The sequence below is a fragment of the Cygnus olor genome, chromosome 4, assembly GCF_009769625.2.
Source record: "Cygnus olor isolate bCygOlo1 chromosome 4, bCygOlo1.pri.v2, whole genome shotgun sequence".
NCBI classification, from domain to species: domain Eukaryota; kingdom Metazoa; phylum Chordata; class Aves; order Anseriformes; family Anatidae; genus Cygnus; species Cygnus olor.
Genome location: NC_049172.1, coordinates 27,785,925 through 27,801,741, shown reverse-complemented (window position 1 = coordinate 27,801,741; position 15,817 = coordinate 27,785,925). Strand labels below are relative to the sequence as shown.

The following is a 15,817-nucleotide window of genomic DNA, read 5'->3' as shown; positions in this document are numbered from 1 at the left end:
GGAACATATTCAGTGCAACTACCTGCTCTCTTCAGGTTAAAAAAATCAGATTGGTTTTGAAGCACCTTTGAAACATATACAGTCTTGTAAAGTATGTTTGTTGGGCTAATTGTGTTATTAAATATAAAGTTCATCTGAGGAATAATTTAACAATGAATCAGATACGTACTTCACAGCTAGGAGAGATAATACAATATTCCTTTCCCTCCCCCACCCCTGATGCATCTTGTTCACTTTAATATCAGTAGAATGAAAACCTGGGATTTGAGGATTCTGTTAATCTGTTTTTGAGTATGAATTCAGGATAATGCACAAATTGATTCTGTGGGAGATAAAGTGCCCTTCAAGTGACCCTGCTGCAGATTTTCAATCTTTCTTTCAATACTTTATGCAACCTTTAGATTAACTGCTGTTTAAATTATTGTATGTTGCCCACCAAATTCTTATAAATCAGGTCCACAGCTGTCAGTAAGTATTGCTATGAAACAAGGCAAAACAAATTCACAAAAAGACACATTTTTATTTTCTCCATTGCAGGTCTCCTTAGAATTTGAAAATGCTCTAGTCAGCATCCACAGTGTTATGTAGTACACCTTATAATGGCATGCATATAGCTTTCTGGGTTAATATTGATCCAGCAATTACAGCTGAGGAAGGTAATTATTTAACACATTTTTGCATTCTTCCCTGTCTTGGCAGAGGAAGATGAATGTGCCAAACCTGACAATGGTGGCTGTGAGCAGCGTTGTGTAAATACTCTGGGCAGTTACCAGTGCGCCTGTGATCCTGGCTATGAACTTGGTCCTGACAAAAAGAGCTGTGAAGGTACAGTGTATTGCTATGTTATCAGGTCTCAACGCTCCCAGGCTACAGTCACTCAGATGAAACACCACACCTTTTGTGCACTCCGCCCCTAGCAATGTGAGGTCTGTGGAGCAAGCTTGGAAAAATGGGACTGCATTGGAAGCAGTGATACTGGGGCAATGTCTGTCCACAGCTGTCATCTCCATCTGAAGTCTGCTACCAATTTAACTTTCCAGGTTTTGCTGGTTGTTGACTGGAAATGATGCGAAGCAGAACTTTGTACTTTCTCAAACCACAAGTTATATTACTCATCCTCATGAAAACAAAGTCTCCCTCTGTATGCAAGGAGAGACTTATCAGCAGAGCTGTGTGCTTCTGCCTCAGTGTCAGGAACTTGAACGATCCCACTGTCACTGTCTACCTTTTCTTGTGGTAGATCTTTTATTCTAGAAGGATTCTTTATTCCATGTTGAAACTAGAGAACTCTTCCCTGCTCCCAGTCAGACTTTTTTTTTTTTTTTTTTTTTTTTAATGCTGGAAACAAATTCTGCATTTTAGGGGTGAGGGAAGCTTGCTCAAATAATCATCTGTAGAAATAAAATCTGATAAATAGAAGTCTGTGTAAATATAGGATTGGACTGAGATAATCTTTTGCATTCTATACATATTTCATATCAAAGGAAAGATGCAAAAGCACTTGATCATTACATAGCAATTATTGTTTGATAAACACCAGTAAATTCAGGGATAGCACAAATTATTCTTACCCCAGTTCATCTGTTTGCATTTCAGTGGTGAATGGAGTTTGAAAATTGAAGCACTCTTTGTTATGGTTTTCTTCAGATATGACTCACTGGTCTCTCTTTTTTTCCAATTCCCTGGCTTTCACTCATGATTTGTCACAATTTAGGGGTAGTTTTGTCTCATTTCTTTGCACTTTTTGTTCTTTTGGTTCTGTGGTTTTTGTTTGTTTGTTTTGTGTGTGAGGTAAAGAGAGTCCTTGAATGCAGACATGCTAGACTGCAGCTCTCATTGAGCTTGTTTTTTTTTTTTTCTCTTCAAATTCAATATTTCTAATGAGCACATTAGAAAAACAAGTTATTTCAGAAAGTCTAGTGTATTAAGATGTGTGCATATTAGGCAATGTGTGGAAAATAATGTTAATCTAATGGGGGCTGTGAAGACAGAGAAAGGACCTTTGATCATCAATCCAGATTTATGTAAGGAACTTGGCTTTGTCTGTCTGATGATCTGAGTCCAAACATTAGGGAAGATTCCCAGTCTTTTAGAAAACTCTTCCTTCCTCCTTCCATAAGAAGAGAATGAATACCTTCTCAGCATGCAAAAAGGAAAGCAACTCTGGTAAAAGCAGAAGTCATCCTAAATAGTGCAGTGCAGTATGGACCAAAAGCCCCGAGCTATCCATAGAAGTGTATATGCGTTTGTTCCACATGATGTATTACTCACTGTATGTAGACACTCAGGGGAAGGCTGAATTAAAATCACTAATTGGTGCAGTAAGCATTACATCCTAGTTACAGTTTAGTCATTTGAGGGATTCCTTCAGCTCAGAAACTCTGCCCAGTGCTTTGCTACTGTGTTGACATGCACAGAAAATTGCTTCATGCTGGTCTAATCCAAATCTCCCCTGCTGGCAGCATATTTGAGGGTTTTAAGAGTTTTTCAGTACTTCCATGTTTCCCAACATTGTCTCAAGGAACAATGGAGTGATGCTGAAAACTGTGAAAGTGAAAACCAGCAGTTAGATGTACCCTTGCTCAAGACTGGATCATTTTGGGGTACAACTTGTGTCATCCAAGTGCAGTCTTGAAACCTGTGCAAGGTTTATTTTGACACACTGAGGTCTGAGTTCTCCCAACCAAGGTCAGATGACATTTATGTGTATACCAAGAAGTCTTCTGCATGGGAAGCAATGTGCCCAGAGGAAGAGTGATATGCATCTGGGTTGCCCAAGTGTGCCCTGACACAGGAACTGGAGTGTTTTCCTAGGCATGCTAGTGCAAATGTAGTTATGTGAGGCCACCGGCTAAAAGGGAATAGCCGGTTTTCAGTATGTTCAAGTAAGCACTGAGCATTAGCACAGAGCAGTTGGAAGAGGGAGGAGCTGCCAGCCATCAGGTCCTCGAAGAGATTTGTGGATGGTTTCCAATGCTGTCACAGTACTGTCACGGTACAAATGGAGCAGAATGTGACTGAGAACCCCTGTGAGCCCTATTACTTTTTTTTTTTTAAGATTTTTTTTTCCTCAGATGGAAAAGATTAATGTATTTATCCTTTGCTATCTGAAGCTGCATTCACACACACAATACGGTATTGTCCTGTTGTATGGGGATGACTTATTTCCCAATATATGCCAAATAGGTATTTTCTCTGTTATTTCAACATCCGTACTTCAGCAAAAGTAATTGTATCTGAACAGCATGTGACTGCTGTCCCAAAGAAGTGACCCTACCTATTAGGTTATTGGGAGCATGTATATGAGCTGAGACAGGTAAAGCAGATTCTGGATCAATAATCAAGAAAAGAAGCTGAGGCAATGTGAAGTGCATCTTAAGTAGTCTGTCTGTCAGAGAAGGGATGATCAAGGTCCTGGGGAGGGCGGTGAGTTCAGAGGACTTGCATGGGAAAGGCTCTGAGAAAATAACCAGAGTCTCTGGAGGGAAGTGAAAAGAATGAATATGATAACGCCATGTGTAGTCCTGAAACTTATCTCTGTCCACAAACCTGCAAGCTGTTTGAGATAGGGGCTGTCTCTTTCTCTTTGTTTGCACCAAGCATGATAAAACAAGATTCTGATTAGTCTGTCTGGGCATTACAGTGGTGTAAGTATTGAGAGGACTGAATCTGCTCAGTGTGCTTCTGTTTATAGTAAAACACAGTTTCAATCCAGGAATGATGCTCTCCCTTTTCATTTTACAGCTGCTTGCGGAGGACTTCTGACAAAGCTAAATGGGACTATAACCACACCAGGGTGGCCCAAAGAATATCCTCCAAACAAAAACTGTGTGTGGCAGGTGGTTGCCCCGACGCAGTACCGAATTTCAATGAAATTTGAGTTTTTTGAGTTAGAAGGGAATGAAGTGAGTAACCATGAACAAAGAACTGCACAATCTGTTGCACACTAAACAGTTTCATGAGTGTTCAAAAATAGATACTGTCTTATAAAACCCTTCCTTAACTGTTCTTACGCTGACAGTAACCATATATATTCTTGTTTTTGTTCCGGGACTGTTTCTGGGTTCTTTCAAAACAAACATGGAGAGAATAGCTCTCTTTTTACATATCATCTGAATGTATATGTTGTACAAGAAATTTAAAAGAAATGTTCTCTGCTGAGTCTCAGCTGACTTCTTTTTATCAACAAAGTAAAACAGAACAAATGGCTGAGGCGTATTGGAAAGAATTCAAGACAAGAAAATCTGGAGAAACCAAGTCATCTTTACAGACTATGACTACAAAGAATACACATAAGTTTTGGTTAGTGATGGAGCCAGGGAGCGTTTAAATCACTTACGAGCATTTCAAGGGTGAATATTTTAAAAGGAGCAGTACCAGAAATAAGGCATAATAGAGTAACAGTGCTGTTTGAAAAATGGCATTTTTCTCCAAAAGAGTCTGGATTGGGTCTTAGTATATGTACTTTGAAAAAGTTACGTAACACAGAACACCAAACAACCGTGATGCCTCTGCCAAAGGCTCTGTTAGGAGCAGGTTATGCCCCAGCCTCCAACACTGAGCTCAACTCTCTTTCCAAGCATCTTGTCGGTGGAGCCCAGGAGCATGCAATGCCTGCTGGAGGTGGCCTCCACTGAGCAGGGCAGCCCAGGGAGTACTTGCATCATGTCCTGTCCCAGGGGGTTTTGTCCCCAGGTGGGTCAGAGGGGCAAGGCAGAACCCATCCTGTGGGAAGGTCTACTCCCTCTAGCTCTAACAAAGTGTGTGTGTGTGTGGGGGGGGGGGCTTGCAGGGTTTAATGGGTGCCTATAGGTAAGCCATGAGTTTCAACATCAGCTTTTTAGCCTCTGTTCTGCTTCATAGGCATGACTGTCAAACCATTGAGTTCCTTTGCTATACTCATAAAACGTTTCCCGCATTTTCTTGGTACATAAGGCAGATTTACAAGTAAGGTACCTGAGGTATAAGGAAGTTATATCAATTTTCTAAGGTCATGCAAGACATGCAACTTTTGCAGATTTGAAAAATATATACACAGATGTTTTCCAATGTCTAGAGCTTTGTTTTGACCCTCTCCAATGCTACAAAGCCTGCTTTGACTTTATAAGATTAAATAGTACTACTAAGAAAGGTACCTGTGGAAATCAGAAGAAACATATAATATCTGGGAAATTCTAATGTATTTTCTGAGTGCAGACGTAATGTCTGTCTGTATACATTTAGCAAATGCGCTACTTTTGTTATTGTTTTAGGAGCTCCATGTAGTGCCAAGTTTAAAATCTTTTCTAATATTGCAATTTTAATATTTTACATTTACATTTTACAATTTTAGTTTTACAATTAACTTTTAATTTTATTTGTATTTTGTAGTGTTGTAAGAAGGAAGTTAGACCTCTCTCAAATTACGTTTAGATTAAAAATGAAATGTATAGCAGTATCAAAACTCATCACTGGTGTACTGTTGAAATTGTTGGGATTTATTAACATTGAGTTATATTTGAAAATTGCAGGCATTAAAAATGAATTTGTCTTACAATTCATATAAATCAGCATGTGACAGTAACTCAAGTTTTGTATAACTTTCGTCTTTCTATTGTATAAATGTGGTTTCAACGGAATTAGTCACTTTCCAACTCTGAAACATATGAAAGTAATTCCAGTAACAATAAAAACTGAGTTGTCATCTAGAATGTAGTATATTTAAAAAAAAAAAAAAAAAAAAAAAGAAGCATTGACAACTATTTAATATTTCATAGACAGAAATTACAGCAAAGGCCAAAACACCATTTTCCCCTCCAGCTCCCCTGACATTTCTTTTATGACTATAAATTGCAATTTATGAAATACAACTTGGATTTAATGGACAATCTAAACTCTGTATGAATCCTCCTGGCCACTGTTTTCTCTTAAGCTATTAATTGCAGACAACTGGGACATTTTTGATCAAATGATTGATAGCTGAACCTAAGAAGCTTAGAAGTTTTTGGGTGGAAGGCTTTATGTTGGCCAAGGGATTATGCATTGAAAGTATTACCATGAGTTGTAGGCCTTGCATAAGGCTTTTTATTATGTTATTTTACTTTATTATTAACCATTTAGTGAAAATCACGTGTGTTAGCCCTCCGAATTATACCTATGCTACTGGTAAAGAAGAATTCACAAAGCTAATAGTGCAGATATGTATATTCATAAGTAAATGTTTGTCTTAAATTATGGCAAAAACCAATCTTGTAAGATTCTAAGTGAACAGTTTTTTTTTTTTTTTTTTTTTTTTTTTTTTTTTAATTTCTGGGGTGCAAACAGTAGAATATTTTTAGGTTTTAGGTATGTGGTTTATAGCACAAAGATAGCTATAAATTGTGGGGTGAATATTTCTAGATTTTAGTCTAATATTGAAATTCTTACTTTTTAGATTTAATGGACATGTTAAGAATTTAAAAATTGAAATGCTAGGCAGATTGGGGATAAAATAGATTTTTTTATATAATGAATACAATCACTATGTCTTACTAACCTTAAAATATTCTTACATAAAACCAGTGAACATCTGTAAGCATTTACAAATGTGTGCAGAGTCAGGAAAAAGCGGAACAAAATATTAATATATTACTAAGAGGCATATTACATTTGAAGTTCTTGCATTTGTAAATAATTTCATACTTTTCTTTTGTTTAGCTTAAAAAACAAAACAAAACTCTCTGTTCCCAGGTTTGCAAGTACGATTATGTGGAGATTCGTAGTGGCCTTTCTTCTGATTCTAAACTACATGGCAAATTCTGTGGTACGGAAGTGCCTGAAGTTATCACCTCACAGTACAACAACATGCGAATTGAGTTCAGATCTGACAATACCGTGTCAAAAAAAGGCTTCAAGGCACACTTCTTTTCAGGTATAGAGAATCACTCTTGTGTACCTATGAGTGCCTCTGAGCACATACTGCCTGGGTGGAGTGAACACAGTGTTTTGATATGAAAGTGAGCATCCTTTCCCTTATAATTTTCCTTGTAGATTTAACTTGGTTTCATTTATAAAAGTATGAACCATTCTTCTTTCTTAAAATACTGTTCTGAATTGTAATATCTGTATATGGTAGAAAATACATAGAATGCATATATATATATATATATATTTAAATAAGAGCAGAAGTAAATGAATTTTGTGGGATAGGGCCAAAAAGAGGAAATTTAATAAGTGCTCCTAACTTTCTTTTAGATCCCAAGTTCTGTTGCTATTTTTTCAAATCCCAGTTGTAACGTAATATCAATTACATACTATGTATGCTTGTGTTTTTTTATTCAGGTCTCTGAATATATTGCATTAATTATGAAATTACCACTTTGTGGTATAGCATTTGCTTAACATTATGGTTTCTTTCTTGCCAGACTTTGCACTTCTTAATGTTATGCAAAAGAATAGAGTTTAAGACCTTGCCTTTGCAAAAAATTGTCTGTCTTTAGTTGAGTGTAATTTCATTGGGCAGATCAGAGCTATGACAATTTATATCATTTGAGGACATGCATTGTTGAATAAGTTTAGACATGAGTGAAGCTCAAGATGTGAAGAGAAATTTGCACACCAGTGGTCTTTGCAATTACCCACTGAGACTAGGTTATAATAATCTGGCTGTGGCAGAATAACAACTGGTGTTAGAGGTGTAATTTTGCTTAGTGCTTTTCTTGTGCACACACATCCATAGGTATGTAAAACAAAACAACTAAACAGTTTCCCCTCCCAAAACTCTGGAAACCATCCAGAAGCATTTGGGATTTGAATTTTGCCCCAAGTTTTTCCATAGCAGTTAAAAATCTGAATCTGGAAGATCCTGAATGTTTTTAGCATGTAGCAAAACTAATGTATTGTCTAGTGTATTACCAGGCACCATTATTAGGGTTTGTTCTCTAAAACTCTTTAGCAAAGCTGAAATGAAAATGGTATTTCAGTGGTTAGCCTTAATAACCTTGACAATGACAAAGAAATATGAATCATTATATTGAGTGATAGAGAATGTATAAAGGATGGACAGTGAGGAAAATAACTATTAAAACAAACAGATTAGAGATTCACAACTTCCAATGTTTTCCCATTATGACTTCTTTGACGTTTTTCTTAAGGAATGATGGAAAATTAAAAAAAAGGGATTTATGAAGAAATTATTTTTCCTCTACTTTTTTGTCCTCTAAAGTGTATAATCTTCTCTAACAATCACGTTTCTCTGGTCATAGTTATTCAGATCTGTCTTTACATATAGTAGTAACTTACAGTTTTAAAATAATACTTTACTTTAACAATAACTTTTCAAGGTTTACTGAGTATTTGTAGTTAATATGCACACAACAGAGCTTCCTCCTAGAAACACACAACTAGTCGTTTCATGTAGGCCTAGGAGCGTCAGCAGGAATTGTCACATATTACAACTTCTTACAAGAATATATATTGACATGTTCCACTTCTAAAAATAGCCAGTAAGTAAGTTGGTTATGTACTTTCAGTATCTGTAAAGCTATGGCAGATAAGATTGGCAAAAATTGTTCTGTAATTTGTAAGAATTGTAGTTCAGAAATTATGGCTTGTGGACTTGTTGAACATGTACACATTTAAGTTCAGTTAAATTTTGGTTCTCCTTAAAGTGATACTTCATTTTCACTGATTTTATACATATATATATATATGTATATATATATATATTTGTGATTGTTTAAATAATCTATTAATATTATGAATGTGGTTTAAGAAGAGCTCAGGTCAATGCTATATCTTTAGGAAAGGCTGGACTGTATTTCATGCAATTCAAAGCATCGGGTTATAATCCTTCAGTACCATTATTTCATTTGTCTCTTTCACTTCTGAATGAATTATTATTATTATTAGATGAAAAAAGATTTTTCCTTGTAAATTGAAAAAGCTAAGTTATAAATGACTCCATCGATCATCAGAATAAATTCATTAGCTGAGGCTGTTTTTTAATGGTGTTTTTTAGATGTTTTTAATGAATAGAAATGAAAGGTGTTTAGAAATAGAAAGGTGTTTTTTAATGAATAGAAATGTGTTATATGTCCTGAGTATAGAACATATTTAATGCTCTTCAAAAAAACATAGCTTGATATAAGTAGTTTTTGAGTTTGTATTTATATAAATCTACTGAATGCTTCATAATGAATTTCTGCTATAATGTCTGCTCTTATTGCATGAGCTCAGACATTTTTTATTTTTTTCTCAATTTTCTGGTTGTTATTGTTTCTAGAAGATTCTATTATTCTGTTACTTGGCTTACCACATTTGACAATATTTCCTGATCAAAACAGAAAATTTTTAATGCTTGAGACAAATCAAACTTTGAACTCAAACATGAGGCGTACATCTCAGAATAATTAGTTGGACACAACACTCATGACTGTCAAAAAGTGTTATAATTTTCTTATTCCCGAATTCCTTAATATGAACATAATATGCTATTGATCCATCAATTAAGCATGGACTTGAGACTTCACCTCATGTGTTTTGACTTTTGTGGGTTCATAGATGATCACTGTTCAGCTGATGATGCTTTTTACTTCTTGCCTTTTTATAAACTTGTCTTCAGAACACAATTTCAGAATTATATCTGCCAAGAAATAGTTAATATTAGTTCTTGGTGTACAGGATACTTGCTGGAAGGCATTTAACAATTTTATCAATTAAATCACAATAGAAGGATTTGTAAGTATTTAGTTATAATGAAGCGTTGGGAAAAAAAAATCAATGATGAGTAGAACTGTGCATTTTGCAGTCTATTCACCAGTAAAAGGCATCTGCAAAAGTCAGCAGGAGGGAGGTAGATAAGTCAAATTAATATGAAAGTTAAGGACTGTACTGTGTTCCTCAAGTAGAGCCAAGGAACTTTTTTTTTTTTGCAGATCTTTTAGTGGTGAATCCTGCAGCCCTGGCTACAATTGAGAAATTATGGCCCAGCTCCAGCTCAGATGACAGAAAGCAGTTTTGGGGTGATTGAAAACCAATGCGATAAACTGTGAAAGCAAACATTGACACAGGGCAACACATGACCTGCTCTAGGAAGCTATTTATGTTGATATAAGAAGACATGCAATCATGTTTTTGGCTGTTAAATGGTGTTAACAGCCAGTCAGGTGCTATTGGAAAGTGAGAAAAACTTTTTTTAATATTCTGTAAAATTTACATTCGATGGGACAGTTCTGAAGAAAGCTCAGTTGAGAGCCATTATCTATCTAATTGCCAGGAAGAATGTTACATGGTTATAATCCAGTTTCTTGGGTGTAGAGGAGAAACTAGGGAGTCATGCCATATTCATTTTTTAATGCTTTTGCTAAAAATTTTTGGAATTGGATATTAGGCTTCTAACAGCTTCCAGAAGTGAGGTGTGGTGTCCCCCTCTCCCCCCAGCTTCTCTTCTGTCCCTGCCCCCCCCCCCTCCTCTTATGCTTTTGTTGGAAGTCAGTGATTTATTCCTATCTATTTGACCCATAAGAATAGGGGAGTGTACAATAACTCTGTAAATTTACTCCAGGAAGGAAAAAAAGATATTAAAAAAATTGTTCTGTGATGTTTCTGAGAAGCTAGCTTAATCATTTCTTTAAATCACTTTCTTTAGTGGTATATTTAATACCCTGTGATAATGTCATTAATTGCCTCCATTTATCATGAATTTTAGTTGTGTGATTTAAATACGTGATTCTTTGCATGATCATTCAAAACAGGTATGGTATTTAAAATAGTATAAAAATGAAGTTTGGGACATTTTTTCTTGGGTATCAATTCATTAAGAAGTTAAAAAGAGAAACCTAGGATGTTTCTAGCCTTGAGCAGAACTGTTTTGGAGCACAAACTCATCTCTGGTGCCATCCTGGTACATTTTTTTCCACAGACAAGAAAGCTGCCTGCAAAGAGAAAATTTTTGTTTTTGAATCATGCAAGGACTTGGTACAGGTCCCTTCAGGCCGAGTACGTATTATTCACAGACTGGTGGCCTCTGAGGGTCTCAGAGGTACGACCATTTGTCCTCTGAATGATTTAAATCTAACATTTTGTTGAGAATGGATCTTTCCCTGTTCTGGGTACTGAAATGAAAAAAGAAAGAAAGTATCCATTCAAAACTGGGAGACTCATTTCCATCTGTCAGCCTAACAAATGGCTTTGTTTTTACATGGCAAAACATTTGTTCCTATAACTAATACAGACTAATTGTTTTTTTCATGAATTTTTAAAACTGGGCAATTAATTTGACAGAAAGTCTGTTCCAAATTATGAAGTGTGAGGAAGGCTTGTTCAACAGTTGCATCCTTGATTAACCATCTACAAATAATTATTGTAGTTCAGATATGTCCCAAAGCTTCTCTAGTCTACCTTCTGTCCATTGTTTTATAGTGATTTCATCTCTGAAGAGGTCCAACATGGGACTGTTTGCTTATGCACCTGTCTCTTAAGAGATTATTTTACAGAATGCATACTTAATGTTAAAATACTTTTCCCTATTTCATGCTTTGGTGGAAGGTGAAAATTGAGAGGGCTTTTATTCAGAATTTGCCTACATACTCTGTACTTGAAAGTTGAACTTGAATGCATTTTGAGCTTGCCTTCCATTTATTATGTTATTTTGGTAGAAAACTAAACTTATGCTTAGGGGGGGAAATACTGAAGCATTTTCTTCCTATTACATCTAATTTCTCATTTGCTTTTTACTATTCTTCATTTGTAACATGGAATTAATTTATGATAGTGTCTGCTTTTGCAAAGATGAAAAATTAAATATTTTGTTTGAAATCGAATGAATTTACTACCTCAGTATGAAACCTGCATTGCAAGGTGCATAAAGGTGCATATTTTTGTGCCTTTATGCTTCTTTCATCATCAAAATGACAACTAATATAAGCCTTTGGATGTTTGATTCTGGGAGCTACGTACGTTTTTCTGCTGTTACTTAACCTTCAAATCTGTTCACATCTGCAGAAAGCTTCCAAGACTTTTTGGTGCAAACAGATTTGAGATTTACAGGATTAAAATGCAGTAGAAACTTGGGTTTGACTTGCAGGATTGTTCTACATCATCATCATCTATTACAAGGAGAAATTGATTTTTCCTGAAACACCTGCAAGTCAATGAGTCAAGTGTTGCATACATTTTAGCAGATAAAGCTGATGTATATGCAATTATAATGCAGACTTTCTTTGTTGTGTTACTGAATATAAGCAACTATAAAGGGAGGGAGTAAAATACATTAGTAAGACAACAAAAAGAGTCTTAAATTATCCATAGTGGTTTGTAATCTGTAGAAATTCTTACTGTGCCTGCTAAGTCTGAACATCGCATGTTACCTTGTTCAAAGATAATACTCACTGCTGCTTTCCAAGGCACATGAAGCTGAAGGGGCTGCATGCTCTACATTCCAGCTCTGCAACTACTGGGCCTCTGGGATGACCATAGTTCCTTTGCTCTTTTTCCTTTTGTCTTTTGCATGTTGAAATGGTGGAGTTTGTAAGATAGTGTGTATACTTGGGTGTGTTTGTATGTATATATGTATATACAAAAATGTAATAATACATGTATATATTTTTATACATCAGGTTTTTTGTGTGTGTATGTATATATACATATACAAATCTATATAACCATACACACACACACATGTGGGCGTATGTGTATGTGTGTGTGTATATATGGACATCTCAGTAGCAGTATGCCTCTCTTAATGGACTGGCCTCACCTAAAATGACAACAGCTGACATAGAAGGGTGGCAGCTGAGGCCTCTTCCTTGACTGACAGCCTGTTAATCTAGTTTGGCTTTTTTCCATGCAGTGAATTTGTAGCTGTTTAATGCAGGTCATATTTCCTCCCCTACTTTCTGTTTTTACTTCTAACACACTAAAAGCTCTTTTAAGGGATTATATGTTGATAAACAGAACTGCATGCTATATTGTAGATCTCCTTGAAATAATTAATACCAGTTTCTTTTGTATGTTTTTCAATGAAATGTTTTCCTTTTCAAGATGTTCTCTAATGTCCAGATTTATTAAAAGTAAAGCACACTGCCAGTCTGCTGGAAAGAAAAATCATCTTATTCAGAAAGTTTATGTTTAGTCACTCTTTTCTTACATCTTTAATGTGCAGAATTTGAAACCTTGCTTGGCCTCTGTGTGCCTTTCAAGATACTACAGTTAAGTTGTGGAATTTGCATAAAGCTGGAATACTTTGTGTTGTCCATAAATTGCACTCCCATTGTTCACCAAAATAAATAGCGGATGATATATTTATGAAATCTTTACCAGCTAGACCACTTGAAGGAGTAAATTCTGGTAACTGTCTTACCTCCTTTGATTTAGCTTGTTTGTTTTACTAGTGTTCCCCTCCCCTGAGAGCTATCCCCCAATTCTTAGAAAGATGAGGCAGGATATTTGTGCCATGGTGCAGGCTGAGCAATGAGTGGATAGACGTTAGGTACCAAAAAAATGAGAAGAAGGACTGTGCCTTAATTTATCCTTTTCTGGTCTCAACCACTGTGCTAAACCTTTTTGTCTTTGGTAAAAAACACTACTGGTGTCTGTAATGTTCACCCATCCTTGTTGTGTATTTCTTAGACAAGGATGAGTGTTCAAAGGACAATGGTGGCTGCCAGCACGAGTGCATCAACACAGTAGGAAGCTATGTTTGCCAGTGCCGAAACGGATTTGTGCTACATGAAAACAAGCATGACTGCAAGGAGGGTAAGTAGTATGGTATTTGGACAGTAGATGATACAACTCTTTCAGAAAGAACTTTGCAGATATTTCTTTTCCAAGGAAAAGAAAGGAAAGAATGGGATCATGCAGTCATAGGCATTTGGACTTAATAGCTCCCTCGCCCCTCTTCCCTCATTCCCTCCATCCATAGCTCTTGTGTGTGGCTGAGTTTGAGGTTCCATGGAAACATGGTTTAAAAAACTTGGAGGTATTGGCCACTCAGCTTAAATGGGGAGTGCTGCTTTTAGTAGTGCTGTGAAGTGTAGAGTATTTAGAGCTGTGACAGAATATTTATCTAATGAAGTACATAACAGAGGGGCAAGAGTTTTTGGAGAGAAGCCTGGTAAAGTTGTGATTTGCTCCCATTAGTGGCTGAACCCCAAGGTAGTGGTGAAACAGTAGCTGTCTTCATAAAACTCCTTTCAGGGTTTATTTTAGGGGACATATTCAGACAATCCAAATTTCAGTCAAGTCTATGCATCTTTCTTTCCATTTACTGTCTAAAGGTGTAGCAACCTCAGAAAACAGTAGGCTTGGGGACTTAAGTGAAATTTAGATTATCTGCAAATGAACTGTACATGTGCAATATCATAGGAGCTACTGTAATTTCTCAAGGCTGTATTCTAGCATGGATCTAATTTGCTACTGAACATGTGTCCTTTGTGAATCGCTTGCATTATGCCTGGTGTTGGGATGATACTTGCCTCCTCTAAAAGATTCTTGCCAAATAATTCTCTGATGTTTATAAAGCAAATTGATATTGTTAAAAAAGGAAAGACAAACGGAGAAGAAGCAGGTTTTTTTGCTTACCTTCTCTAAGTTTTAGGTTTTTCATTTATTGAGAGAGGCACTTCTGGAAACAGTTATGATTTGAATGACTAAGCTGTTCTTGGTACATACTTACAATTCAGTCTTTGCTGTTTTCTGGTTGTATATATTTCCCTAGAAACTGTGGTTTAGAAATCAAAATGATTGCTGTGTAGCAGCAGCATGAAAATTAGTGAGAAGAGAGAAAAATAAATTGTTCAAGAAATACAATTTGAAGTTGGATTGGCAAGATTTCTCATGTGGATTCACATCCTTATCTGCAAGCAGAATGGGGGGGTTTAGCAGAATATTTAATTATATTTCAATACTTTGTTTATGTTTATTTATTTACTTATTAAAAAAGTAATCCATTGTAAACAACAATATATGTTTCACGAATCAAAGCATGCTGGGTTAATTGCCATAAAGTGCTCATCAAAGGGGAGAAAAATAATCCTGCACACCAAGAAGGTGCTTAGCTGCCTTCCTACTAATCCTTTCCATTCAGTGGGTCCCCTGGCAAGCAAGAGTACTTCTCTGTCTGCCTCTGAATATAGACCCCCAGACTAACTGATGCTATTACTGTTGGCATAGCTGAGTGTGAACAGAAGATCCACAGTCCCAATGGCATCATCACGAGTCCCAACTGGCCCGACAAATATCCCAGCAGAAAGGAGTGCACCTGGGAAATCAGTGCCACCCCTGGGCAGAGGGTCAAATTGGTGAGTTTCTACCTACCCTTCCTTTTGCTCATTTCTTCCACCAAACCTGCTTCTTAAATGACTGCACTCAGTGATTTGAAACTGTTACTCATCTTTACTATCCAATTTGCAGCCAAAGGTAAGCTGTTTTAAAAAAACCTGCTGACTCCTGTCCATTCCTGGCAAACTGGGGCTGCTCAGTATCACAGAGCTGTGAGTTAAACTTTGTGATGATTGCACTCAGCAAAGCAAAGGGCAGGAGGAATCCTTTTCTCCTGTGAGACTTCAGTATATCAATGTTGCAATTCATAAAATTTGCACAAAGTTTTGAAGAATATGGTAGAAGACATTTACACAAACTCCAATGTATACAATAAGCAATATTAGAAGTTATGAACAGTCCCCTCCACACACCTTTTGCATTTCTATTCTTCACTTTTTGAAGAGGAAAAGAAGACCCAAAACCCAAGAATCTGAACTTTTATTGAAAGGTGGCTTCAAATTTTAACATAGGTAGAAGAGCAACTTAAGTAGAGTTATGTGATCTTTGTGTCTAGCCGGCTGAAGACAGTTCTGATGGC

The 15,817-nt window shown here is 36.4% G+C and overlaps 1 protein-coding gene across 3 annotated transcripts in view; it reads left to right on the top strand.

Annotated features, from left to right (window-relative positions):
* The window catches only part of TLL1 (tolloid like 1), a 132,786-nt gene that overhangs the window by 103,884 nt on the left and 13,085 nt on the right, over nucleotides 1-15,817 (top strand). For 2 of the 3 annotated variants that reach the window (XM_040555945.1, XM_040555946.1), the window contains exons 14-18: nucleotides 700-825; nucleotides 3,745-3,905; nucleotides 6,709-6,889; nucleotides 13,588-13,713; nucleotides 15,130-15,257. In XM_040555945.1, coding sequence (XP_040411879.1) covers nucleotides 700-825; nucleotides 3,745-3,905; nucleotides 6,709-6,889; nucleotides 13,588-13,713; nucleotides 15,130-15,257 — 722 coding nt within the window. Of the gene's footprint in view, nucleotides 1-699; nucleotides 826-3,744; nucleotides 3,906-6,708; nucleotides 6,890-13,587; nucleotides 13,714-15,129; nucleotides 15,258-15,369; nucleotides 15,450-15,817 lie in introns of all 3 variants that reach the window. The other variant, XM_040555947.1, reaches the window with a different exon arrangement.